At 59.0% G+C, this 27,526-nt stretch overlaps 3 protein-coding genes across 3 annotated transcripts in view; 1 reads left to right on the plus strand and 2 right to left on the minus strand.

Moving 5' to 3' along the window:
• The window catches only part of LOC116157877 (uncharacterized), a 696,771-nt gene that overhangs the window by 52,592 nt on the left and 616,653 nt on the right, over positions 1–27,526 (plus strand). The gene's annotated exons all lie outside the window — the stretch shown is intronic.
• Positions 55–7,633, minus strand: LOC135323212 (smoothelin-like protein 2). Its single transcript, XM_064495104.1, has 4 exons — positions 7,168–7,633; positions 902–1,105; positions 366–456; positions 55–242 (listed from the first exon to the last, which is right to left on the minus strand). The coding sequence occupies exons 1-2, from the start codon at positions 7,555–7,557 to the stop codon at positions 1,097–1,099; spliced, it is 399 nt and encodes a 132-aa protein (XP_064351174.1). The 5' UTR covers positions 7,558–7,633; the 3' UTR covers positions 55–242; positions 366–456; positions 902–1,096.
• Positions 13,262–25,563, minus strand: LOC116157923 (leucine-rich repeat-containing protein 37A3). Its single transcript, XM_064494911.1, has 10 exons — positions 25,543–25,563; positions 24,133–24,218; positions 22,972–23,002; positions 22,544–22,700; positions 22,115–22,357; positions 20,237–20,522; positions 19,096–19,213; positions 17,692–17,828; positions 17,224–17,315; positions 13,262–16,620 (listed from the first exon to the last, which is right to left on the minus strand). The coding sequence occupies exons 1-10, from the start codon at positions 25,561–25,563 to the stop codon at positions 15,215–15,217; spliced, it is 2,577 nt and encodes an 858-aa protein (XP_064350981.1). The 3' UTR covers positions 13,262–15,214.

Genomic DNA, 27,526 nt, shown 5'->3' on the forward strand with positions numbered 1-27,526 from the left:
TGGTTTGGGCGGCTTCGGGGGGCCCATCACCCGGACCTGAAACAGGTGACCAGCAGGGGTCGGGGGGTTTCAGCCATGGCATTGACAGGGGCCTCAGAACCACCCAGGAGGACTCCAGCCTCTGTGAACACTCCTCTCACCTCCTCCAGGAAGGCCTCCCTGACCACTCCTGCCTCCCTGATCTCCCCCTACTGGGGAAGTCTCACTGCTCCAACCAGAGGTGATGCCTGCTCCAACTTTCCCTAATAGAGAGTTCAAGAAATAGTTGCCTGTCAGTCCACTCTCTACCCTGCTCAGTGCTTGGACAATTCCCCAGTCCCTGCGGGTATTCCTCCAGCCAGCCCTCCTGGGCCATCAGCCCCCACCTGCCCCAGGCTGGTGCCCGTTCTCCACGATGTACGAGTTTGAGGTTCTCCTCATCTCCGCCTCGCTGGCTTCGTCATGGTGATCCACACTCTACAGGGAGACAAACACCGCGGAGGCCCAGTCAGCCGGGGCCAGCTGCCCACCCCGAAATCACTTCCCAAAGCTCCCCCTGGTTCGAGCAGGGCAAATGCTTCTGAGAGAGACAGACCCCAGGAGGTATGGTGATGGGCCAGGGTCACCCAGGAGGCTAGGGGGACTCAGCCCCAGCAGTTGAGCCCCCGAGATCCTGGAGGCAAATGGCTCCACTGGACACATTCCAGACCCCCAAGATGCTAGGGACAAAAGTCAAGACAGAGTTCCAAAGGACTGTTCAAGGTGGCCCTACCCGTCCCCAAGGCTGGACCGGGTGACGGGGGCTGGGAGAGCCTGGCCCCTGCTCGTGCCAGGGGCTGCCTGTGTGGGAGCAGCCTAACCCAGCGACACACGGTCTTTCTGGGCCAACAATGGGCCTTGGAGCCCAATGGTGAAGCCTTACCATTGGATGCAGGGTCACAAGATTTGCCTGGATGTCCAGAGTACTGGGGCCTGACTGGCTCCTTGAGGCCCCTCCATCCCCTCTGGGCTGCAGCGGTGGGGAGTGTCGTGCAGAGAGAGAGCCCAGACCAAGGGCCAGCAGGGGAACCCGCCATCCTGGCTGTGCCACCGGCCCCAGGGTAACCCCTCCTGGGTCTCAGTTTCCCTGTTTGAGATAAGGGAGTAGGCTAAAAAAGCATCTACCACTTGAACCCCTTTTCTGGCCATGCCACTTAAACCAACATGCTCTGTCCTCCCAGGTAGGTGCTACCACACCCATTTTACAGATGGGACCCGAGGGCTCAGAAAGGGGATGTGTGCTGTCCAAGGTTACACAGTGAGAAGCAGCTGAGATGTGGCCAGGAGGGACATTCTCCTCAACCTTGGCCCTGCCTTTCTCACAGTGAAGGAGGGTGGAGGGCTCAGAGTATCTGTGAGGCTGGTGGGTGTACCTGGCAAGAAGGGTACAGGGGCAGACGCCTATAAGGGGCTCTACCAAGAGCCCACAACGGGTGGCTTGAGAGGTTAGCCATACCTCTCCTTAGATGGCCGCACATCTCCAGATGGGTCCCCTTGTCTGCTAGGTTCCCAAATGACAAAAGCCCATCCCTGGCCCCTGACGGCTCATCCATGCCACCCTACCCATCCATGGGGGAATCAGTCTGGCGGGGGAGCCAGCACCTTGAGCAGGCGGCGAAAGGCTAGCATGAGGGCGCACGCCTGAGACAGACTTCACCCAGCCCAGGGGTTCAGAGAGAGCCTCCCAGAAGCAGTGGGGCTGAGCCAGCCTGGAGTGAGCCAGGCAGACCAGGAGTGGAAGCCAAGCCCCGCAGAGAGACTAGTGTCTGCCAGAGACATCAAGGCACAAAGCATTCAGATCCAGTGGCTAGAGAAGCAGTACACAGTCCAAGGTGCCAGCCGGGAGAACTTGGACATGACTCCTTGGACAAGAAGGAACTGAAGGTCATCAGTTCTGCGTTTTAGGAACATCCTTCAGAAGCCAGTGAGACAGTGGCATGGAAGGGGGTGACCAGATGGCCAGGTACCTCCCTACTCCTGGGTAGGGACCCAGGGAGGAGAGATGGGGCAGTGAAGGAGTGGAGGGCAAAAGGGATTCCAAGGTTTGCAGGGAGTAAGTGAATGTGGAGGAGGGGGAGATATCACACTTCTTCTAAGCAGGGGCTTTGGGCCTGGCTGACGTGACCTGGGGGGGTGGGGTTGGTGGGAACTGCAGCCATGAGGCGCGGGGAAGAGCTCTGAGGGACTCTCCCTGATGGAAGAGGTAGGACAACATTTACAGGCTGAGAGAAAGGCTCCAGCAGGGGGAGGGACACTCGGAGAGGTTGGGACCCTGGGGAGAAAGGAGAGGACGGGACTTGAGCCCGGGGAGAGACTGGGCTTGGAGAGGAGGTGACCATTCAACTTCCAATTCAGAAGGACAGAGCGGGAGGGGCTAGGCTCACTGGCAGGAACAGTGGAGAAGTTGGGGGGGCATCTCCTTGTGCCTCAGAGTGTGGAGGGCACCCCTAGAGCCACAACGAGCCTAACCTGAAGCCAGCTCAGCAGAGGGAGGAGAAACAGCCAGTCTATCCTGAATCCCGGACCCCACCTGTCACCAGGCTCTCAGCTCTGGGGGCCGTGTCCCCCAGCCACCCCCCCATACTCTGGTCCGACAGGTTCCGCAGGTCTACACAGGGGCCTGGAGGGATGGGCTGATGGTGAAACCATTTTCCCAGGAATGTGGGTCTCTCTTGGGGACGCCTGCCCCTGCACGTTGCAGGCCCCTCACCCCCCAGGATGACCCAGGGGACCAGAAGCCACAATCAGACAGGATGTAGTTTCTGGACTAGGTGGATTCCTGCCAAGTGGTCTCCAGCAAAGCAGGAGGGAAAGGGGATGGGGGCTGAGTCATGCTGGGAGGCTGGAGTCCCAGGTTCCCCCTGCCCCTCCCTCCCCCCTCCCCCACTCCAGGACTGGAACTCCTGCTCACCTAAGGAAGGGGCTCCAACCACGCCTCAGACCAAAGGGCTATTCAGAGACCACCCTCCATCCCACCACACAAGCTTGGGGGTCACCCCTAACCTTACGCCATGACTAGAGGCAGAAGCAGAGTCAGGCTGGGGTTTCTCTGTCCACAAAGCACTCATGCCTTCCAAGAGCAGGAAGGACTACTCAAGACAAACTTGTGAGGCCCAGGGAGTGGGGTGGGGAGAGTGGGGTAACCACCCCAGCGCGACCTGAGCCTCAAGCCACAGAGCTGGGCTGGGCCGTGGTCCCCAACCCCACCCACAGGGCCCACAGCTCCTTCCTTCCCTTCAGCCACAGGAAAGGAAACCAGGGGAGGGGACCTCTGTGTGCTGGGGCCAAGATAAAATCACTGGAGAGCCCAGAGGACGGGACGGGTCCTGGGAAGCTGGCTTGAGCACCTTCAAGCTCTGGGCTTTGTTTTAAGAAGGGGGAGGCTTCCAGGAGGGAGCCCAAGCCTGGGAATGTCAGGAAGAGAGACTGGGGATGGGTAAGTCCGAGTTCGGCGACCCTCTCCCTGGGGAAGTTTGCATACACTGCTGTGAGGGCAGGAATCTTAGTTTGGGCATCCCTGGTGCTGCCAGACCCCACGCGGGCTCGTGCATGGACAGGGGAGCGTCTGTGTGCCCAGCACAGCCCCCGACGTGTGTGCGGCCAGAGTCCCCAGCCTGAGCCCCAGCCTGAGCCCCAACCTCGGCTGCCCCACCCTCTGCCTCCTCCACCCTCTGCCTCCTCCCGGCTCACACCATGGTTTTAAGGACTCATTTCAAACTTCTCCCCAAAGCATTTAGCACTCTTATCACACAGTGTGTCTGGGAAAGGAAGGCAGATAAGGCAAGTCTGGTTTCTTTCACGGTCAGACCTCGACGCTGCTTCTGCCAGTCACTCCTGAGAGGCTCCACTGACTCTGACATGGGGACCTGGTGGCTCCTGCTCAGCCGAGGGACATTTCCAGGCCTGGCCTCAGGCTGCTACCATCCACTGAAGGTCCCCAGCCAGCTCCCTCCACTAGTCAGACCACCGCTGTGGCTCTGTGGACATGCTTACAAGCCAACTTGGCTGATGTCACCGTTATAGCCACCCAGCCCACGCAGCACAAGGGGCAAAGCAGGGCAGGGCCAATCCCCCTTAGAGACGAGGAAACTGAGGTCCAACTGAGAGATGTCCCCAAGGCCTCACAGAAAATGCAACAAAAGCAGTTCTTGTTTGCTCCACGGTCTCAGGCCTCCTACAGGGAATCCTCCCTGATTTCTCCCAACCTACTGCCCTGCCCTCTCGCTCCTCCAGGAGCCTCCCTTACTACTCACTGCCTAGCAAGCTCAAGGTCTGCCCACACAGAAGCAGATTACTAGATCAACTCATTCTGCATTGACCCCAAGGCATATACATAGGTTGACTATGCCCCACCTCCAAGCCCCGCAGTCCCGACTGAATCAGAAGGAAACAAATGGGTCTCAGCAAAGGGTCTCTAAGTCTCATTGCTGGTTACAGAGGGGCAGTGTAACACCAGCCCCCGCAATGCCTGACCACCGCCAGCACTGGCTCTCGTGTGTGGATGAGACCCTCACACCCAGACCCCCTGGGGGCACAGACACAGGCGTATGAGAGGTCAGACAGCCCCGGCACCCAGCTGTGACTGTCCAGTCTTGCCCCGGAGCCCCGATTCCTTGTTCACAATCCAGTGTCCGATCACAAGCTGCCAGGCACAGCCCACGAGCAAGAACATGTGGATAACTCTGTGCAGCACCCCTCACTGCCAGAAACTGGCTGCGAGCCCGTGCCCGCACCCCTGAGAGGTGGGCTGCAAGAGAAGTGGGGAGCAGTGCCTCTGGTCGGGCGGGGGAAGCGGCCTCAGGCCCAGGGAGCTGGTGCTCAGGGGCTGCAGAGTGTCCGTCCGACCCCACTGGACACCTTGAGCGTCCTCCACCCGCAGTGCTCAACTACGCCTGCTGTCCCTCCTCCTCTCAGGCCTTCTGAAATCCAGAACCTACTCCCCAGCCGTGTCTCCCTCCTCAACCTCCAGCGGGCTGCAGCATTCCTGCTGACCCCCAATCTCTTCTTCCTGAAGGGGTCCCCTCTCTCGATGTCTAAGAGTGGGCTTTCCAGAGCCTCTGAGCTCCCTGGCAGCTCCTCAGCCTCTGCCCAGGGCTCCTGACTCACCGTCTCCTGCACAGCTGCCTGGAAGGCCTCACCTGATCTTGCTTCAACCACCAGCTCTGGCCTGATATCTCCCTAACCTCTGGCCTTGGCTACTCTCAGCCCACCAGATCTGTGACTCCATCTGCTCCAGGACAGCTTCACCTGGATGTCCCACAGCCCCTCACCCTCAGCACAACCCAGACGGAAACTGGCATCTCCACCACATCTGTGCCCCAGTAGTCCCCCGGCAGGGCTTCGCTCTCTGCCCCCCTGCTCATATCCAAAGACCATCTCACCCTGATGATTCCCCCTTGGAGATCTCCGTCCAAGGCACCCCAGCTCTCCCGCTCCCCAGCGCTGCTCCTGCTATGGCCGTCGTCTCTTCTTGGACCATCACAACTAAGTCCCCCTATCTCCAGCCACCCTCCAACCTGCCATCCATCCTTGAGGGCGCTTGTCAGATACAAGGAGGACCCTGTCTGTCCCCTGCCCAGTGCCCCACTATCCCCATAACCCAGAGAACTAGCTTACCCCACATTGGCCAATTCCCACTGAAAAACTGTTAGACGACTGAAGACACATCTCTCACACGAACGCGTGGATTCGTGTACGTATACGTATTCATGTGTGACTCCAAGAGTAGTTTTCTAAAACTTGGACAGCTGCCTCCACATGCAGATGAGTAGCAAATGTGTGTTAAAATAAAACCTCAGAAACAGCCGATGACACAGTTTATCAGGCACGTGTGAGCTCACAGTGGTGATTTTATAGCGTGGCCAAGGAGTGTTGATGCTTGTAGGACAGAATTAAGTGTATCCATATTTCCAGACACTTCACACAGCACTGGGACACCCGGGGGCTCAGCCATCAGCACGTTTAAGAACCCCACCTCCACCCCAAAGCAAAGCCCAACTCCCCGGCCCAGCATCCGGGGGCCTTTACAACTCGCCCTTCCACTCTCATAAGCACCAGGGTCCCTCTGGTCAGTGAGTCCTTTCAGGCCCTTAGAGGCTCTAGGCACAGCCCCCACACCCGCCCCTGCACTAGCAGCAGCAGACCCTAAACCTCCAGCACAAAGCCGGCCTGAGACGCCCACTAGGACGGGACTGCTGTCCGGCTGCCTGCACTGCTGCTACTGCTTGGTCTGGGCCATCTCCCACCCAGGCTGGGACATCCAGGGGCAAGGGCTAATCTGATCCCCCTCCTCCTGGTCCCTTGAGGTGCAGCCCAGCTTACACAAGGACTTTGCGCGTGTGATGGATTGAACCAAGGAGGGACAGCAGGTGCAGGCTACCCAGACCCTGGAAACCCAAGCCCAGGGCACATGCCTGGGCAGGGTGGAAAATCCCACCTAAGGGCCACTGCACACACCAAGGGAACATTCTAACCTGCCACTCCAGGAGGCCCCACGCTCAGGGGAGTGACTGGTCCACACCGGCCTCCGCCCCACCCCCACGCGGTGTGGGCCTCTGGCCGGTCACTGACCCCAGAAATCTAGACTGCCCACGGCTCTTTCCCCCTGGTTCCCCTGTCTCTTCTTTCATGGTAAGGATTTACACCTGCAAGTTTCCAAATGCCCGGCTGCACCCCAACAGACTGCATTCTCCTCTGCTCAACACACAGAAGGGCTTGAGTTCTCAAAACAGGTTAATCAATAACTCAAGCCTTCAGGGTTCAGTGAAGCGGCAACGCGGGTAGCGCGTGAAAGGAGGTGGGGGGGGTGAAGGGTTGCCGACCATTCCAAGACACAGGCCCGGGGCAGTGTCGAACAGTGAGGGGCAGCACTTCAGCGCCCAAGCCCTTAGTGCCAAGGCACAGTGGAGAGAGGGGAACAGAACAGGGCACGCCTGCAAAGAAGGGAGGCGCCCGAGACAGGTGCAGAGGGCAGGCTAAGCCGGTTTCTCCGAATGATGGCCGGACCCCCACAACCGAGTCGCAGCGGCGGGTGGCGGGACAGCCCCAGCCCCGGCACCGGCACGCACTCCGGACCTAGCGGCGGCGGGGGTCGCGGAGTCCCCCTTCCCCGGCGCCTGAGCACAGACGCCCGCGCTCCCCGAAGCTCACCTGGCCGCGAACGGACAGCGAGAAGGTGGCGTGGCTGGCGAAGTGCGCGGTGCCCAGGCGGGGCGCATGGTCTGGGACGCCGGGGGCGGGCGGAGGGCTGGGCGTGCCGGGCGCGGGGGTCAGCCCGGTCGCCAAGCCCAGCGCCTCCACCTGGCGCGTCAAGCGCTCGAGTTGCGTCTGCAGCCGCTGGTTGTCGCGCTGCAGCTCGGCCACCGTGCGCGCCAGCGGCCCGGCCAGGCGCAACGCCTCGGCCACGCGCTGCTCCATGCCGCGCTGCAGCCCCTGCATGTCCTCGTGCAGCGCGCGAACCGCGCCCTCTAGCGCCGCCTCGTAGCGGCCTAGCGCCTCGCGCACCGTGCGCGCCTCCTCGGGGTCGGGGGCCGGCTCCATGGCCGAGCCGGGCGGGCGGGTCTCTAGGAGAGCGGGTCTGGCCCAGTGAGCAGCCGAGCTCTGCAGCTCTGAACCGCGACTGGCATCCCATGGTTGGGTTCACCTGAGGGGCGGTGGGAGGGGCGGGCAGAGGCCGGGGCGAGCCCGGCGAGCCCCGGGAATGGGCGCCGCTTGGGGCGGGGCCTGGGGGCGGGGCCTGGCGGCTCGGGGTCACCCCCACCCCCAACCCCAGCCCCTGTGACCCACGCGATGCGGCGAGGGGGAGTGCCGCCAGTGGCGCTGGAGAAGAGCTCGCCCAGCCTCTCGTCTCCCTCGGTGCGGAGCTCAGGGGGAGTGCCAAGGCGGAGACCCCCTTGACCCTGGAGAAGCAGTGTGCGACATGTGGGAGGGACTGCGGGCCGTCAGAGGAAGGCCTCGACCCCCAAGTGGACTTGATTTAGGAGACAGCGGACGTGGGTTATGCGTTCCCACGGGGCTCTCACTCTCAGGGCCCAGGTACTACTGGGGGTAGGGATCCCCCACTGCTCTGGGGGACCTGAGAGCGGCAGCAGTAACCCCCAGAACTGTCACCCTGTGCACATGACTGCCCGCTCTAAGCCGTGGACACGGCCCTCACAAGCACATACTTACGTGTGGCATCTTGGCCTGGAATTTCTTGCACCTAAGGGAGAGGGAGACAGGTGGTGAGGTCCCTCCTTGTCTCTGCAATTATGCACTCTCCCCTCCCAGCCCCACTCTGTGTAACAAGATTCCTGTGTCCTTCCTGCCAGTGGTCACGGGGCTCTGAGCTCACTGAGTGGCCCCTGTTGGGGCATCCACAAGTGACTGAGGTCAAACAGAGAAGAGAAGGTGTGCTTAGGACCGAATCTCCAAATTCTTGGGTCAGAGACCATGGGACTAATCACCTCTCTCCCTCCATCAAGTCTCAGTCCCTGGCCTGTGGTTACAGGCCAGGGCTCCCACCTCGGTTCCCTCTCAACACCCCTTTCATGCTGGAACCCAGATATTCCTCCCTTCCATAACCCCCAACCTCCAAACATCACGAGAAAGGGAGGAATGAAAATAGCTTTTGCTTCGGAATGACAGAACGATGGGCAAAGGTGCTGTCTGATCTCATGTACATAGTAAAATTGCTTTAAAATAAAAAATGGGAGCATCTCCTCCTTCTTTGTGCAAAAAGCCTCTCCTGATTAGCCTTCTCCTTCCCAGGCCTGGCCCACTTGAAAGAGGGCTAGTGGCTGGGCAGGCACAGCCAGGTGGCAGGGGAACGAGAGGCCTGAAAGACTTGTTTCTGTCACACTGGGCTTCCAAAGATGTTTGCAGCCACAGACCTCCTGGACTGGCCTGCTCTGCCCCAAAGAGCTGGATCAGCGTAACAGATGCTGAACGCCAATCCCCCCTCTCTCCCTCCTTCAGAGGGACATAAAGGAACACTGGGTTACCTAATCCAAGGAGCCTTCCAGCAATTATTTTATGAGAAAGTCAAATGCCAAAAGGCGTGCATGGGGTGTGTGTGTGTGTGTGTGTGTGAGAGAGTGTGTGTGTGTGTGTGTGTGTGTTTGTGTGTGTGTGTGTGTGTGTGTGTGTTTGTGTGTGTGTGTGTGTGTGTGTGTGTGTTTTGTAAGTAGCTCTCAGCACAGGGTGAGCCAGACTGCTCCCTGCATTCTTTCTCTGGGTGGAATCTTTGATAGAGACTAGGAGAGAGGCTTCTGCTACAGCTTCTGCCCCAAGTAGCACTCAGCCCCTCCAGGTCTGAGCATGGGAGCCTGGAGTTCAGAGACCCTGGTCTCTGCCAGGAAAGCCCAGCCACTTCCTTCGCAGGACCTGAGGAATGACCAGGTGGGGAAGTTTGGGAGGGAGTGAACAGCCTGGTCCCTGTCCCCATAGCCGATGTGAACCTGGGCCTGTGCCTGGTCCGGCAGCATAGAGGGGAGTCGGGGCAGGCAGGGGTCTGGCCTTCTCTCCCAGCTTCCCGGAGAAGGAAGGCTGGCTGGGTGTCTAGGCTGGGAACCCTAACGGTTGATAGATTGTAGAGACTAGCTGGCCAGGATCCACCCACATTCTCCCACCTCAGGCAGGTTATCTGGTCTCTCCTGATGTACCATGACGACATCTGGGAGGGGCTGGGCAGGGCTCCATCTGTGACTGGCAAGGGCAGAGATGGGGCTTGCAGTGGGTTTTGGGCAGACAGTACCAGAATCATACCATCCCCCTTGGCTTCTCTGACTGCTGACAGTCAGACCGCTGAGTCAGTAGCTGGAGATGAGCCTAGGAGAGGAGAGATGAACCAGGAGTGGGAGGAAGAGGGGCAGAGGGGCAGGGAGAGCAGGAGTGAGGGCGGAGGGGGTGATGCTGAGGTGGGGAGGGGGTGATCGACCACCAGTGCTACCCAAGAGCCTGCTCCACGCCACCTGGGGGGAGGCTGCAGCTTGCCCCAGGCCCCAGGGGCTCCTCTCAGCCATCCCCTCAAGGCCCCTCCTCCAACCCTCCCCCAGCTCCTGCCGGGTACCAGACTGTGGAGGAGGTGAGGGCTGATGGACCCTGCTGAACTCCCTCCACATTCACCAGCCCTGATGTCAGCGGGCTAGCGAGGCCGACCTCCCACTGAGTCCCAGGGGCCCTGACACCCACCCTTCCAGCTTCCCTTCCCCTGGCTGTGACCTGTCCACCGCCCGCTGGTCCCTTGATCTGCTGTGCTGCTGGGCTGGAAGTAGGATGTGGGACAAGGCTTCCTGAGTCCCCTGCCGTCACCTCACGCAGTCAAATCCTTGCCAAGCCCAAACCATGAAGCCAGGAGATGAGATGGGGGAACGGAGGCCCCGGGAGGGACACGGACAGGCCCGAGGCCACAAGTAAGGTCCACAACGACACGTGCAAAACCCAGGGCCCTTCCTCTAGTCCCAGCACCCCTCTGGGGGCAGCAGTCAAATCCAGCCAAGTCTGGGCAGCTCCTCCTGCTCCCATTTGCCTGGAGGCTCCTGTTCCCTGGAACTGCTCCTCAGAACTCTTCAGAACCCCCTCCAGGCCCTCCGGCACTGCCCCCTGAGGACCATCCCTCCTCCTGCCTGTCCTGACTGCCCTCCCACCCCCTCAGCTTCTCCTCCCCAGGGACCTTCCTGAGTGGCTGTTCTTTCCCTCACCCTTTAACCGTGGTCCCCAGGGCTCTGATCTGGACCTGATCCCTTTCACCCGCAGACTCTTTCTGGGTGGTGTCACCCACCCCCACCTCCATACCGATGACTGCCGCTTCTCCATCGCCAGCCCAGCCCCTCTCCATATACCCACCAGCCTCCAGCCCTCAGGCCTGAAGGTCCCACCCCCTCCCCAGACTCCTCAGGTCCCGAGAAGGCACACAAGGCTTACAGGGCGGGGAAAGGCCATAAGAAGTGGGATGGTGTAGGCCACTGCATTCCTGGGCCCACTTGTCAGGCCCACTCCTCCACCTTCTGCACCCGAGTCCCCGGGCGTGGGTGAGGTGCATATACACACTTGCGTGCATGTGTTGGACCCCATCCTCAGAGAGCTGGGGCTGTCTGTCTCAGCTGTTCATCCACCCCCACACCTGGAGAGGCAACTGGTTTTAGAAAGTGCTCTGTGAACATGGGGTGATGGGATACCTCGAAAAAGGGGACTCACTTGGGAGCCAGTCGAACCTCCAGGATGGACTGAGATGGGTGACGGAGAGGGTGCGTTAGCGGCCACGATGAGCCACAGGGGGCTCACAGGTACTGCACAACCCTGTCTCGAAGGTCACAGCCTTTGCACTGAGTCAAAGGCAGCTGCCAACCTCACTGGTCACTTCACCCCTCCAAGCCCCTCTGCCAGGATGGGCTCAGGTTGGAAGGTCAGGGGCCAGGCCAGACCCATTATCTGCCAGGCCCTGATGGGCCCTGCCTGCCTGCAGCCCTCAGCTTGCTGGGTGGCTGATGGGCCTGGGAGTTCTCATAATTGGGAAGGTGTGTGAAGCCAGTCATTCCCCACTCCCCAGGGTTCCCAGCTGCAGGCACCCAAAGGGAGTAGACTAACAAGGACCCAGTGGAGCAATGCACTCCAGGGCCGGACCCCTCGGCAAACAAAGGATCTCCCACCCCTCCTCTCCAATCTGAAATCCAGCCTCTGCCCTGGAAACTGTTGCCTTGTTATGAGATCCATATGGGTGTGGATGCAAGGCTTACGTTTATCTTTTCCTGCCAGGTTGCTGGGTTCGGGAGCCAAGGGGAATGCTAAGCAAGGAGGTGGGAGTGTGGTGGAGGCTGCGCAGGAGCCCGGGGGGCCAGTCGTGGAGGCCCCAGGCCTCATCTCCGGCCAGGACTAGGAGAGGGACACATGGGGCTCTGCCCTCTGCCCCAGAGCTCTGCCTGCCTGAACTCTCCTGAATCCTGGAACCCTGAGGCCCCTGCGTGGGGGGACGGAAGAGACCCCTGCCCCCTGGGTCACTCCAATTCCCCTCTACCAAACCCTCCTTTAAACTCCATCCCAGGGACACTCAGCTGGACACACATTTTCATCTTTCTCCCACGTATCTGAGGACGTGTCTGTGCACGTATCATGCTTGCGTGTCCCAGTGTGGGTGTGTCAGTGCGGAGGGAAGATGTGGGCATTGCAGAGTCTACAGGACCTGCACGTGTATGTGGCGTGTGGGGTGTGGGTACATTTCCAAGCACCTGTGTTTATAGGAGGGACTTTTATGCATTTGCTCATAAGTGCTGAACTTGTTCTAGACACACGCAAATGCATGCCTGCTGCACATGTGTCAGCGTAGAACGCACGCATGCCTGTATGTGTATGTTGAGCGTCTCCATATGCTTCCATATATCAAGCGTTTGTGTATCACCGTGTGAGTCTGACTGCACAAGTCAGGTGCCCCATCTCTGGCTGCCTCTTTAACCAGACCTAGAAGTCTGTCTCTAGAAGGTAGGGATCCTGGGCGCTCTGCGGAGACTTGCATACAAGGTTTTAAGGGTGGCCCTGATCCGGAGAGAGGGTAAGAGAGAGCAGACCTTCTCAACCCCCGACCAACGTTGGGCCCTCGTGGTCCTAGTGGAGGAGGAATTTCCCACGGGCCTCTGCTGAGGCTCAGGCCGCCCAGAGAACAAACAGCACACATCCCCGTGTGGAGGGGCCTGCCTCCTCCCAGCAAAGGCAGGGGCTGCGGAGGGTGTGGAGTGGAGACAGCTGCTTCCAGCCCAGATAAGGCCATGGGGCTCACAGTTTCCATTTCTAGGATCCCCTCCCCACTCAGGTCCCAGCTCCTAAGCCCTGGCCCCATGGCCTGGAAAGGTCTCCGCTGACTCACCCCAGCGCCCTGCCCCCACCTTGGGAACAGCACCCCACCACAGCCTGTCCTGGGCCACTGTGGTCTCTGGGGCAGGACAGCCCCGGCCTGGGGCCCTCACAGCTAATATCCTGACCCTTGTGCCTCTGAAAAGCCACACAGGAAGGAGCACTGGCCCCTCCTGTCCTCTTAGAACGACACTCCCTGCGTCTACGTGCTCGTGCAATCCGCTCCGCCAGCCTGGCTGCCCCGGCCCAGAGGACCCCGAGACCCCCAGGGGCGAGCAGTCATCATCAGCGGCAGAACTGGGCCTAAATTCTGGACTCATCCTCCCTTCTCCCCCGCTGCTCCACAACTTCCCACCGGAGGCTTGCCCCCTCCAGCCCTGCCTGGCCCGCCTCCCCTCCCCATCCCTGGGCTATTTATAGGGACTGGGGGAGGCAGAGCTCCAGGGCTGTGGCTCCCTGGGCCTTCCCCAGGGGCCCCGCAGGCCAGGCAGTGTCTGCTTTCAGCCCAGAAAAAGGCTGTGTCACTCCAAGTAAGCAGTGGGGGTGGGGAGGCTGGGCAGAGGCAGGGGGCTGGGCTCTGGCCTGGGCCAGGGCCCTCCAAAGCCTTTTGCAGCCCACACACAAGCTGGGCTTCCTCAGAATCATTCTGGAGTCCCCCTTGGGGCTGGAGCGGTACGGGAGGTCTCTGCGGGCGCTAGCACCTCCTTGGGGAAGCCTGGAGGAGACCAGCACCCACACCACCAGGCTGCCACCTCCCCTGCAAGCCCCCCCGAGTCTCCTTTCTCTAACAAAACTATCCCTCTGACCCATGACTCCCCTCCACCAACAGTGGGTCGAATGCCTTAAGGTGCATTTCAAGGCCCTTCCGGCAAAATGCACAAACTCCCACACTTCTGCCTTTGTGGCTGCCCTGGTCCCACTGCCTGAAGCATCCCTTCCACTTGCCATCCTGTCTGGCAGACTCCCTTCTTTAGGTCTTCAGAGCCCAGTTTAAATGCCACCTCCTCCAGGAAGCCGTCCCTGATGAGGCCTGTTACCACTCCTCCCCTCCCCTCCCCGCCCACCATGCCCATTGAAATATATCCCTCCTCTCCTGCCCTGGCTCCCTCCTCCAGTGTGGAGCTGCTGTCTGTCTTGAGTAGTGATCTCTGGGGCTCCTGAGAGGGCAAGGCCCTGCCTCTCTCATCCCTCTGACCCCTGGCCCAGCCCCCAGCTCCATCAGCCATTTGAATGAGTGAGTGAAGGGAGGGGCGCCGAATGGAGCAGTGCAGGAACTAGTGACTGAACAGTGAATGGAAGTGGAGAGAACAGGGGGGCAGGAAAGCAGAAGAGACCCCACCTGTGTCTCCTGAGCCCTGGAGTGACTGCCTGGTGCCCCCACAGGTGGGAAGGTGGCAGGGGCAGCCCAGGCCAGGTCTCAGTGGCACGGCTCGGCCCTGGGCAGCCGCCAGCTCGGTCACCCTCATTCTTTCCAGATCAAAGTTCCCCCGGGGAACAGCCTGGAACCTGACACTGGCCTGGGGTGGGGGGACGGGGCCAGCTGGCACAGTTCGGGAGGAGGACGCGGAAAGGCAGGCACCTGTCCCCAGCTCCAGGGACCCCAGGCCAGCAGCCTTGGGAGGGGACTGGATACACTTCCGCACACCTACTTCAGCCCCAGCCCCGTCCTTGGATAGGCCATACTGGTAGGTGGGGAACCCGTGGCTCTAGGCCCTTCTGTCCCAGACTCCCCAAGGACCCCAAACCCTCAGGGCCTCAGCGGCTCGGCTTCCTGCACGACCATCCCCCCACATCAGTTCTGACTCAGCCCCACCCCGTCTCCCAGCACCTTCCATCCAGACACCCTCCAGGTGTGTGTTTCTCTGTCTCCCAGTGTCTGTATCTATTTCTGTCTTGGCACCTTTCTGTCTACACTCTCTGTACTTCTGTGCTTCTCTGTATTTTTCATTCTTGTCTCAGTCCTTACCCTGGTCTCTCTTTCCATCTCTCTGTCTCCCTAGACACGAAGAGTAACGATGGAGTGATTTGTCCACCCTTTCTTTTAAGGAAGGAGCTGTTTTCATGGCTCTCCCCCGTCTCCAGCCCCTAGTCCCTCCAGTCTACAGTGAACAGATTTTCCTGATGCTGAGATGAGGGTGGGAGAGGACAGACCCCACCGCCCCTGCTGCAGCCGGGCCTCCCTGGTGCCCTCAGGCTGCTGCGTCTGAGCCAGGCCTCGGTCAGCCCCAGGTCCAAAGCTTTATGAGTGACACTGGGCGAGCTGGAATGCTGAGCGTGATTCTGTCCTGGTCTTCCAACTGTCATCTCAACCTCCTTAGGTGGCTCTGGAGGTTGAGACGGGGCTTCCTCCTGGACCGAAGAAAGCCCCACCCCCTCAGGGGGACCTGTAGTCTGAGCTGTGGCCTCTTGTTGTCCTGGGAGATTCAACCTTCCCAGGGTGCTCCGGAGACGGAGAAAGAGGCTTAGACTGGACTGGAGAAATTTCAGCCTGCTCGGGGGAAACGGGAAAATGAGCAGAGCCCTCCTGCTGCTCTGGGGAACTTTCAGCCTCCTTAGCAGGCTCTGGAGTGATGACAACTGTGAGATCCAGGGGTTTGCCTATGGTACTAGGCATCACTGGATGCTGAGCTTCACCTGGCCCTGCAGGTGAGAACGTCACCTCATTATGTACTGGATGTTGAGCTGTGGCAGCTGTAGAGGTCTCTGGAGGCTGAGTTGGGGGCTCAAGCTGGACTGGAGAAGGTTCACCATTTCCTGAGGGGGCTGGAGGCTGTTCCGGAACCTCCTGCTCGACCAGTAACGGTTCCAACTGCTCAGGGGACCCTGCAGACTGAGATGAGGCCTCCTGTTGGGGCGGAGAAGGTCCAGCTTCACTTGTGGGCCCTGAAGTTATGGTGAGTGCAAGGTCCACAGGTTTAACAGTGACACTGGGCCACTGCAGAGACTGAGCTTGATCCTGGCCTGGAGGAGAAGCTGTTGTCACATGATCTTGAGAATGAGCTGGAGAGGGTTCGGCCTCAGCGGGAGACTGTGGACGCTGAGCTGTGCTTTCCTGCTGGGTTGCGGAAGGCTCTATCTCTGCTGGAGACTGAGCTGGGCTCTCCTGCTGGGTGGCTGGGTTCACCACCTCAGGATGCTCTGTGGGCTGAGCTGGGCTCTCCTGCTGGGTTGAGAAGGGTACAACTTCCCCATTAGGCTCATAAGGCTGAGCCGGTCGTCCCTGTTCACCTGGAGAAGGCTCAGCTTCCTCAGGAGGCTCTGGAGGCTGACCTGTGGCATCCTGCGGGGTTGGAGAAGGTTCTGCCTCCACAGAATATTCAGGAGGCTGAGGCCGGGGCTCCTGCTGGGCTGCGGTAAACTCGCCTTCCTTAGCAGGCTCTGGAGTGACCATAAGTTCCAAATCCACAGGTTTAAGTGTAACACTGGACAGCTTGGAGTGAGCTGGATAGTTACTTCCAGGTCGAGCTGCTGCCTCTTCACTCGCTGGAAACTGAGGTACATTCTCACCAGGGGACCCCGGAACTTGCGCTGGGGCCTCTTGCTGGAGTGGGGCAGAGTCATACTCAGGGCGCTCTGCAGGCTGAGCCTGGGCCTCCTGAGGGAATGGAGGAGGTTCCGCCTCCTCAGGATGCTCTGCAGGCTGAGCCTGGGCCTCCTGCTCAAGTGAAGGTTGCACCTCCTCGGGGCTCTCTGGAGGCTGAGACGCAGCTTCCTCCTGGACTGGAGAAGGTTCCACCTCCTCAGGGCTCTCTGGAGGCTGATAGGGGGCCTCCTGCAGAACTGGAGAAGTTTCAACCACATTAGTGACCTCTGGATTTATAGTAAGTGCCAGATCCACAGGGTTAACACTGACACTGTGCAGGTCTGACTGCTGAGCTTCATTCTCATTGGGACCATGAGGCCTTAATTGTTCAGCTAAAAGCTCCTGAAGCCCTCCCTCCCCCCAAGGGACTGCAGCGCCTACTTCCTCAGGGCCCTCTGAAGGCTGAGACAGAGCCCCCTGCTGAAGTGGAGCTGGTTCTGTCTCTTCAGTGGCCTCTGGACGCTGAGCCTGGGCCTCTGCCTGGGGCGGAAAAGATTCAACCTTCCCAGGGGTCTGTGGATTTTGAGCAGGACCCTCTTGCTGGGGTGGAGACTCAACCTCCTGAGTGGGCTCTGGACGCTGAGCCTGGGCCTCCTGCAGGGATGAGGACATTTCAGCCTCCTCAGGGGGCTCTGGAGGCTGATCTGGGCTTCCCAGAAGATCCAAAGGTAGATCTATATCTACAGCTTTGATCTTATTACCTTTAGGTCGAGACAGAGCTGGGGCCTGATTCTGATCCCAGCCTAGCACTGGAACCTCCTCTGGGAGCTTTTGATGCTGGGTTATCCTGTCATTCTCACCTTGACGTGGAACAGCAACATCTTCGTATGGCCCTGCAGGCAGCTCTCCATTTGACTCCACATCCGTGTACAGAAGTAGTCTCAGCTGACTCCTGTGTGAAAGAATTAAACTCCCCTGATTGTGAGTTGGGGGTCTGCTGGACAGAGCCCAGGGACCACCTCAGGGGCCATCCCTGGACCAGCAGCCAGAGTGGTTGCCAAGCAAAGAGCTGCAGCAGCCAAAAATACTGGGGAAACATAACACAAAGACGATTCGGGCACAGTGACACAGGCTAGTAGGAAACTGGCCAGGCACACTGAACAGACACCGAAGCGAAATGGCAGCTTGGCTACACGTGCGCCCCTCCCCTGCCTCATGTCCCACCCTGTAGTGGCACCTCATTTATTAGGTCAGAGTGAAGATGCAACCACAGTCAGGCTTTTTCCCAGGGTCCAAGCCATTCTTCTCCCAGCAAAGGTGACACTTACGTCCTGCCAGGCCCTCTCTCCAACCCCAGCCTGGCCCCCCAGCACAACGAGGCAGGATTTGGGCTGCAGACCAGAGTGGCCCCAGGCTCCAGCAGCGCAGGGGTGGGGGTGAGGTGGTGCAGAGCTTCCCAAGGAAGTCACAGGGCCCGGCCTTCAGGAAGATTCAGAAGTGCTAGCCCAGTTCTGGGCATCTGAACTCCTCCTCCTCAAAGCTGACATCTGAGAGACATTCTTCCTCCCCTTGGCCACACTGCTTCCAAGAAAAGTAGCTGACCTACAAAATGAGCACCAGTCAGGGCGGCGGGAGGGGAATACACCTTACAGTTAGATATTTTAAAATGTTGCCATGTCCTCTGAACTCTCAGCATCCATGTCTGATTATAAAATTCACCACTCTATTATTAGGGGTTACCACTGAATCAGTGATGACTCTAAAATTTCTGTAGGAAGGGTTTTGGAGTAGGTGAGCAATTCACTCTGAGAAAAACTGTTGGAAACCAAGTGAACAGCTCTTTACCTCGGCATGGGAAAATTTGCCCATCTCACCTTGTCTCAGCACAGCCATTAGTCTAGAAGCAATTACAATGCCCCTTTTCAGAGGTCTACCCTGTGTGCACACACAGAGAAGACACCTAGAATGTTAAAGTCAGCATGTTGGGGGGAGGTATAGCTCTGTGGTTAGTGTGTACCTAGCACGCACAAGGTCCTGGATTCAATCCCAGTACCTCCATTAAAAATAGTGGGGAAAGGGGTGGGAAGGGATAAACTGGGCATTGGAGACTTGCAGATACTAACACTATAAATAAAATAGACAAACAAGTTTATACTGTATAGCACAGGGAACGATATTCAGTATCTTCTAGTAACTTATGGTTAAAAAATAAGAAAACAAATCTATGTATGTTCCTATATGACTGTGTATTGTGCTGTACACCAGAAATTGACACAACAGTGTAAACTGACTATACTTCAATAAAAATATATTTTTAAGATATAGTATATATGTAAATAAATAAAAAAAAATGTGATTACCTCTTCCCTCTCAAAAAATAAAGTCAGCATGTTAAATAATTTTCTTGAAATACTGCAGATAGCACCCACTTTACTTCCTTCACAGCCCTTATAATCATCTCTCTGATTTTAGTCATTTTTAATTGTCTGGCACACCCTCTGGCCACTAAACTCCATGGAGAAGGCACTTCATCTTACTCCCAGCGTTAAGCACATAATGGTTTTTAAATGGAATTGATTCCAAGATTGGCCAAAGAGGAATGGCTCTGTTGTTATAATCAGCTTTCTGAAAATTTTAGCATCCATACTGGCTCAGGGAACAAGAGCAGGGTAGGTGGGTGATGTCCACTGCGGCCTCTGGAGGGGCCCAACAGCCGGGCCAGCCTGCCTCACCTGGTAGCCGATGGTCTTGCTGCGACACCACTCGAGCAGAATCTGCTTGATGCTGCTGGCGCTGGCCACTCCGAAGCTCTGTGAGCGCTTCAGCTTTGCCCGGGTCTCGCCCTTCCCCCTGTGGAGAGAGGGCAGGCCTGCTGGGGGCTGGGGGCCAGGGGGCTGCCTCTCAGCTGCCATCTGCTCCGGGAATGTGCCTCACCAGCTCTGCTCACCCAGGGAGATGCTCTGTCGGCAGGCAACCTCCCAGCCCCACGCCCACGTCCAGGCGTGTGCCCCGTGTCCCAGCTGCACTGCGTCCAGTGATGGGGTCCGGCAGGACCAGCCCCCTTCCAGCCTCCAGGCCCCCTGTGTACTTCCCACACTGGCGATCCTGCGGCAGAGGACCTGACCCCACATGGCCCATGCCCCTGCCCTCTGCTTGGAAAACCCTCCTTGCCTCCATCCCACCCCTCCTCTGAGCTCCTTCCGAGGCCACCCTCCCTCATGGTTTCCTATTCTAGGCCCCAAAGACACTCTTTATCGGCCAAGATCAGGTTGTCTGGGTCAGTGGGACACTTCCTGGGTCTGTCCCCCTCACCAGAGTCAGAGCCTTGGGAGCCACTACGGGGGGTGGGTCATTGTCTCATAGGCCTGGGCCAATCCTAAATGTAACAGAAGTCAATACCACTCACTGACAGGAGGGCTGGATAAACATGCAAAGGTGGCCGTTTCTAATGGGGCGGGTGGTGTAGTGTGACAGGGAGCCAGTGGTACTGGGGTCTCACTGTGTCACCTCCAGCTTCTGCTGGGAATCCCAGTGACTGCCCTCTGGTCTCCCCAGTCATGCCTGGAAACCAACCTCTTCAGTTGGATGAGGGATGTGGGTGTGAGGGTGCCTAGAGATCCCTCTGGGAATGTGGGAGAGGGGCTGGGGTCTCATCACAGCCTCCCTCCCCAGAACTGGAGCCACCTGCCCCTCAGCCGGCCCTGTAGCCAGCCCTGACCTATGTCTTGCCTGAGAGGTCACATCTTGGGGAACTGCCCTCGGGGGAACAGGACAGGGCCAGCTTTGCTCTGCCTGCCTGCCTGACCCCAGTGTGGGCTCAGGCTTCCTTTGGGGGCCCTGACTGATCTGGGAGGGTGCTAAGAGCATCCATACTTGCTGGCTTCTGTGTCCTGCTCCCATTTCTCAAACAATGCCTTCCGGGCCTGTGCCCCCGAGGTGCGGGGCAGCGTCTGTGACTGCACCAGCTCCCGGCGACGCTCCCCCTGCCGATGGGCCTGAGTCGTGGCTGGCGGCTGCGGGGAGGGGGACGACTGGGGTGGCGTCACCCGAGGTGGGCTGAGGAGAGACCACTGAGTCAAGAGCACAGATCTGGCCATCACTAGCTCGCACAGGCCCCGGGCCTCCACCCCACTGAATGTGAAATGAGGCAGCGGCTGGGCTATAGGCAGAGAGGAAGCACCCCTGTTCCAGCCCCCACCGGTTCCACAGGTTTTTGGAACTGAGCTGCTGTCTGAGGCCGGCCTGGCCAGCAGTGGGCCCCCTCTCTGGGCATAATCGCCCCTCGGCAGGTGTCAATGCCTGGGGTGGGCAGGGGCGGCCTCCTGGCAGGACAAGCACCCAGAACCAGCCCCACCAGGATCAGGCCCCCTCCTCGCCACCACTAAATAAGATCTCCTCTGTTTCCCCCTTAAAACAGTTTCTCAGAAAGTCACAATTCTCCTTTTATTATTAAGAGGGGGAGAAAAAAGCCAAGCCAGACCCCACCCAACACCCAGCTCCGATCACAGTTCAGAGGGCCTGGGGGCAGCGCATGGGGACAACCAGAGGCCAGGAGGCAGCCTGTAACACAGGGAACCCCCTCACAGGCCTCCCCCAGGGTAAGGGCCTCTCCAGGTAACTCCTCAGTCCACAAGCAGGAAGCCCCCAGCTCAGAGGGAGCCTAGCCAGGATGGCTGAAGATCCATCCTGTGGGGACTGAGAAACTCTCTCCAATCTTTGGACAGACTTGCTTTGAAGGATCCTTAAAGATACCAGCCCTCCGCCGTATTGTTCCAAACAAAACTCTCTACCAAGCTTCGCTGCCTCATTTCTCCTCTCAAACCCCACTCAGCGACACTGCTGCCTTAGTTATCCAGAGGCACCAAGCCAAGGAAGGTGCCTCCTCCTGGGGTTGGCACTGGGAGCTCCGTGCAGGGGCCTGGGTAGCCTGGGTCCAAGGCCAAGCCCAGACACTTCCTGGGGAGTGACGACCCTGCCACCGGGAACAGGGGCCCTGACTCGCCTGTTATCGTTCCTGCTGGCCGTCACCCCCCCATAGCCAGAGCTGGACAAAGACCGTGGGAGGGAAGAGTTCTTCTCTGCGGGACAAAGGGAGGGAGAGAAATAACAAACCCTGGCCTTGGGGAGGGCCACCACTGCCTGCCTCCCATCCTTTGACCCCGCCCTGAGCTATTCACCCAGCATCACTCTGGGCACTGACAGGACCTCTGGGCTAAGCTGACCCTGCCTGGGCCAACAGTTGAGGAGAAAGGATGTTGGAACATAGAGCAATGACATAAAAGAGGTCCTTTAAAGTACTCCTCACTGCATTTGAGAGCACAGAGCCCAGGACCTCCTGTGCTACATATCCAGTAAACACCATGTTACCAAGCCCTCATTCTGGAAATCCACACAGCCCGACCCAAGGGCACACCACTGGGGCCTGATCACAGGTCCAAGACAGCCCCAGGGGGACCACGCCAGGTCTGTTACACACAAAGTGTGCAGGGTAGGCGGCCACCTTCTAACCACAGCCTTGATCTGCAGTAAAAGCCATGGTCATACCCCGCAGGATGAGGCTACTTCACAGCAGCTCTGGGAGAGGAGCCGGGAAAGATGGGCCCCATCTGATGGAGCAGGCGAGCTGGGGACGGGGGTGGCAGTGACAGGCAGAGCGGGTAGGGCCCGGCCCCAGGATTTCTGAGTCTCTTGCAAACCACCCCCAGCCCCTGCCCTCCTTCACATTTTGAGGTCATGGTCTCCTGCTCCTACCACTGGGACTGGGAGTCCAGGATGTGGTGGCCGCGCTGGGGCTTGAGCTGAGGCCCCCCAGGATGGCAGCAGACGTGGGCGAGAGAGCTGTGGCTGAGGTCTCCCCAGAGAACTTCTCGGAGACTCGTGTGACGGCCGTGACTGGCTGATGAGGCTGCCGCAAGGAGAGGCTCACAGGGCGAGGCTTGTGGGGCTCTGGTGTTGGGATGGTTTGGGCGGCTTCGGGGGGCCCATCACCCGGACCTGAAACAGGTGACCAGCAGGGGTCGGGGGTTTCAGCCATGGCATTAACAGGGGCCACAGAACCACCCAGGAGGACTCCAGCCTGGGTTCAACTGAGGGGCGGTGGGAGGGGCGGGCAGAGGGCGGGGCGAGCCCGGCGAGCCCCGGGAATGGGCGCCGCTTGGGGGCGGTGCCTGTGGGCGGGGCCTGGCGGCTCGGGGTCACCCCCAACCCCAGCCCCTGTGACCCACGCAATGCGGCGAGGGGGAGAGCCGCCAGTGGCGCTGGAGAAGAGCTCGCCCAGCCTCTCGTCTCCGTCGGTGCGGAGCTCAGGGGGAGTGCCAAGGCGGAGACCCCCTTGACCCTGGAGAAGCAGTGTGCGACATGTGGGAGGGACTGCGGGCCGTCAGAGGAAGGCCTCGACCCCCAAGTGGACTTGATTTAGGAGACAGCGGACGTGGGTTATGCGTTCCCACGGGGCTCTCACACTCAGGGCCCAGGTACTACTGGGGGTAGGGATCCCCCACTGCTCTGGGGGACCTGAGAGCGGCAGCAGTAACCCCCAGAACTGTCACCCTGTGCACATGACTGCCCGCTCTAAGCCGTGGACACGGCCCTCACAAGCACATACTTACGTGTGGCATCTTGGCCTGGAATTTCTTGCACCTAAGGGAGAGGGAGACAGGTGGTGAGGTCCCTCCTTGTCTCTGCAATTATGCACTCTCCCCTCCCAGCCCCACTCTGTGTAACAAGATTCCTGTGTCCTTCCTGCCAGTGGTCACGGGGCTCTGAGCTCACTGAGTGGCCCCTGTTGGGGCATCCACAAGTGACTGAGGTCAAACAGAGAAGAGAAGGTGTGCTTAGGACCGAATCTCCAAATTCTTGGGTCAGAGACCATGGGACTAATCACCTCTCTCCCTCCATCAAGTCTCAGTCCCTGGCCTGTGGTTACAGGCCAGGGCTCCCACCTCGATTCCCTCTCAACACCCCTTTCATGCTGGAACCCAGATATTCCTCCCTTCCATAACCCCCAACCTCCAAACATCACGAGAAAGGGAGGAATGAAAATAGCTTTTGCTTCGGAATGACAGAACGATGGGCAAAGGTGCTGTCTGATCTCATGTACATAGTAAAATTGCTTTAAAATAAAAAATGGGAGCATCTCCTCCTTCTTTGTGCAAAAAGCCTCTCCTGATTAGCCTTCTCCTTCCTAGGCCTGGCCCACTTGAAAGAGGGCTAGTGGCTGGGCAGGCACAGCCAGGTGGCAGGGGAACGAGAGGCCTGAAAGACTTGTTTCTGTCACACTGGGCTTCCGAAGATGTTTGCAGCCACAGACCTCCTGGACTGGCCTGCTCTGCCCCAAAGGAGCTGGATCAGCGTAACAGATGCTGAACGCCAATCCCCCCTCTCTCACTCCTCCACAGGGACAGGAACACTGGGTTACCTAATCCAAGGAGCCTTCCAGCAATTATTTTATGAGAAAGTCAAATGCCAAAAGGCGTGCATGGTGTGTGTGTGTGTGTGTGTGTGTGTGTGTGTGTGTGTGTGTGTGTGTGTGTGTGTGTGTGTGTGTGTGTGTGTGTTTGTGTTTTGTAAGTTGCTCTCAGCACAGGGTGAGCCAGACTGCTCCCTGCATTCTTTCTCTGGGTGGAATCTTTGATAGAGACTAGGAGAGAGGCTTCTGCTACAGCTTCTGCCCCAAGTAGCACTCAGCCCCTCCAGGTCTGAGCATGGGAGCCTGGAGTTTAGAGACCCTGGTCTCTGCCAGGAAAGCCCAGCCACTTCCTTCGCAGGACCTGAGGAATGACCAGGTGGGGAAGTTTGGGAGGGACTGAACAGCCTGGTCCCTGTCCCCATAGCCGATGTGAACCTGGGCCTGTGCCTGGTCCGGCAGCATAGAGGGGAGTGGGGGCAGGCAGGTGTCTGGCCTTCTCTCCCAGCTTCCCGGAGAAAGAAGCCTGGCTGGGTCTCTAGGCTGGGAACCCTAACGGTTGATAGATTCTAGGGACTAGCTGCCGAGGATCCACCCACATTCTCCCAACTCAGGCAGGTTACCTGGTCTCTCCTGATGTACCATGACGACATCTGGGAGGGGCTGGGCAGGGCTCCATCTGTGACTGGCAAGGGCAGAGATGGGGCTTGCAGTGGGTTTTGGGCAGACAGTACCAGAAACATACCATCCCCCTTGGCTTCTCTGACTGCTGACAGTCAGACCGCTGAGTCAATAGCTGGAGATGAGCCTAGGAGAGGAGAGATGAACCAGGAGTGGGAGGAAGAGGGGCAGAGGGGCAGGGAGAGCAGGAGTGAGGGCGGAGGGGGTGATGCTGAGGTGGGGAGGGGGTGATCGACCACCAGTGCTACCCAAGAGCTGGCTCCACGCCACCTGGGGGGAGGCTGCAGCTTGCCCCAGGCCCCAGGGGTTCCTCTCAGCCATCCCCTCAAGGCCCCTCCTCCAAACCTCCCCCAGCTCCTGCCAGGTAACAGACTGTGGAGGAGGTGAGGGCTGATGGACCCTGCTGAACTCCCTCCACATTCACCAGCCCTGATGTCAGCGGGCTAGCGAGGCCGACCTCCCACTGAGTCCCAGGGGCCCTGACACCCACCCTTCCAGCTTCCCTTCCCCTGGCTGTGACCTGTCCACCGCCCGCTGGTCCCTTGATCTGCTGTGCTGCTGGGCTGGAAGTAGGATGTGGGACAAGGCTTCCTGAGTCCCCTGCCGTCACCTCACGCAGTCAAATCCTTGCCAAGCCCAAACCATGAAGCCAGGAGATGAGATGGGGGAACGGAGGCCCCGGGAGGGACACGGACAGGCCCGAGGCCACAAGTAAGGTCCACAACGACACGTGCAAAACCCAGGGCCCTTCCTCTAGTCCCAGCACCCCTCTGGGGGCAGCAGTCAAATCCAGCCAAGTCTGGGCAGCTCCTCCTGCTCCCATTTGCCTGGAGGCTCCTGTTCCCTGGAACTGCTCCTCAGAACTCTTCAGAACCCCCTCCAGGCCCTCCGGCACTGCCCCCTGAGGACCATCCCTCCTCCTGCCTGTCCTGACTGCCCTCCCACCCCCTCAGCTTCTCCTCCCCAGGGACCTTCCTGAGTGGCTGTTCTTTCCCTCACCCTTTAACCGTGGTCCCCAGGGCTCTGATCTGGGCCTGACCCCTTTCACCCGCAGACTCTTTCTGGGTGGTGTCACCCACCCCCACCTCCATACCGATGACTGCCGCTTCTCCATCGCCAGCCCAGCCCCTCTCCATATACCCAACAGCCTCCAGCCCTCAGGCCTGAAGGTCCCACCCCCTCCCCAGACTCCTCAGGTCCCGAGAAGGCACACAAGGCTTACAGGGCGGGGAAAGGCCATAAGAAGTGGGATGGTGCAGGCCACTGCATTCCTGGGCCCACTTGTCAGGCCCACTCCTCCACCTTCTGCACCCGAGTCCCCGGGCGTGGGTGAGGTGCATATACACACTTGCGTGCATGTGTTGGACCCCATCCTCAGAGAGCTGGGGCTGTCTGTCTCAGCTGTTCATCCACCCCCACACCTGGAGAGACAACTGGCTTTAGAAAGTGCTCTGTGAACATGGGGTGATGGGATACCTCGAAAAAGGGGACTCACTTGGGAGCCAGTCGAACCTCCAGGATGGACTGAGATGGGTGACGGAGAGGGTGCGTTAGCGGCCACGATGAGCCACAGGGGGCTCACAGGTACTGCACAACCCTGTCTCGAAGGTCACAGCCTTTGCACTGAGTCAAAGGCAGCTGCCAACCTCACTGGTCACTTCACCCCTCCAAGCCCCTCTGCCAGGATGGGCTCAGGTTGGAAGGTCAGGGGCCAGGCCAGACCCATTATCTGCCAGGCCCTGATGGGCCCTGCCTGCCTGCAGCCCTCAGCTTGCTGGGTGGCTGATGGGCCTGGGAGTTCTCATAATTGGGAAGGTGTGTGAAGCCAGTCATTCCCCACTCCCCAGGGTTCCCAGCTGCAGGCACCCAAAGGGAGTAGACTAACAAGGACCCAGTGGAGCAATGCACTCCAGGGCCGGACCCCTCGGCAAACAAAGGATCTCCCACCCCTCCTCTCCAATCTGAAATCCAGCCTCTGCCCTGGAAACTGTTGCCTTGTTATGAGATCCATATGGGTGTGGATGCAAGGCTTATGTTTATCTTTTCCTGCCAGGTTGCTGGGTTCGGGAGCCAAGGGGAATGCTAAGCAAGGAGGTGGGAGTGTGGTGGAGGCTGCGCAGGAGCCCGGGGGGCCAGTCGTGGAGGCCCCAGGCCTCATCTCCGGCCAGGACTAGGAGAGGGACACATGGGGCTCTGCCCTCTGCCCCAGAGCTCTGCCTGCCTGAACTCTCCTGAATCCTGGAACCCTGAGGCCCCTGCGTGGGGGGACGGAAGAGACCCCTGCCCCCTGGGTCACTCCAATTCCCCTCTACCAAACCCTCCTTTAAACTCCATCCCAGGGACACTCAGCTGGACACACATTTTCATCTTTCTCCCACGTATCTGAGGACGTGTCTGTGCACGTATCATGCTTGCGTGTCCCAGTGTGGGTGTGTCAGTGCGGAGGGAAGATGTGGGCATTGCAGAGTCTACAGGACCTGCACGTGTATGTGGCGTGTGGGGTGTGGGTACATTTCCAAGCACCTGTGTTTATAGGAGGGACTTTTATGCATTTGCTCATAAGTGCTGAACGTGTTCTAGACACACGCAAATGCATGCCTGCTGCACATGTGTCAGCGTAGAACGCACGCATGCCTGTATGTGTATGTTGAGCGTCTCCATATGCTTCCATATATCAAGCGTTTGTGTATCACCGTGTGAGTCTGACTGCACAAGTCAGGTGCCCCATCTCTGGCTGCCTCTTTAACCAGACCTAGAAGTCTGTCTCTAGAAGGTAGGGATCCTGGGCGCTCTGCGGAGACTTGCATACAAGGTTTTAAGGGTGGCCCTGATCCGGAGAGAGGGTAAGAGAGAGCAGACCTTCTCAACCCCCGACCAACGTTGGGCCCTCGTGGTCCTAGTGGAGGAGGAATTTCCCACGGGCCTCTGCTGAGGCTCAGGCCGCCCAGAGAACAAACAGCACACATCCCCGTGTGGAGGGGCCTGCCTCCTCCCAGCAAAGGCAGGGGCTGCGGAGGGTGTGGAGTGGAGACAGCTGCTTCCAGCCCAGATAAGGCCATGGGGCTCACAGTTTCCAT

Source organism: Camelus dromedarius, chromosome 16 (assembly GCF_036321535.1).
Source record: "Camelus dromedarius isolate mCamDro1 chromosome 16, mCamDro1.pat, whole genome shotgun sequence".
NCBI classification, from domain to species: Eukaryota; Metazoa; Chordata; class Mammalia; order Artiodactyla; family Camelidae; genus Camelus; species Camelus dromedarius.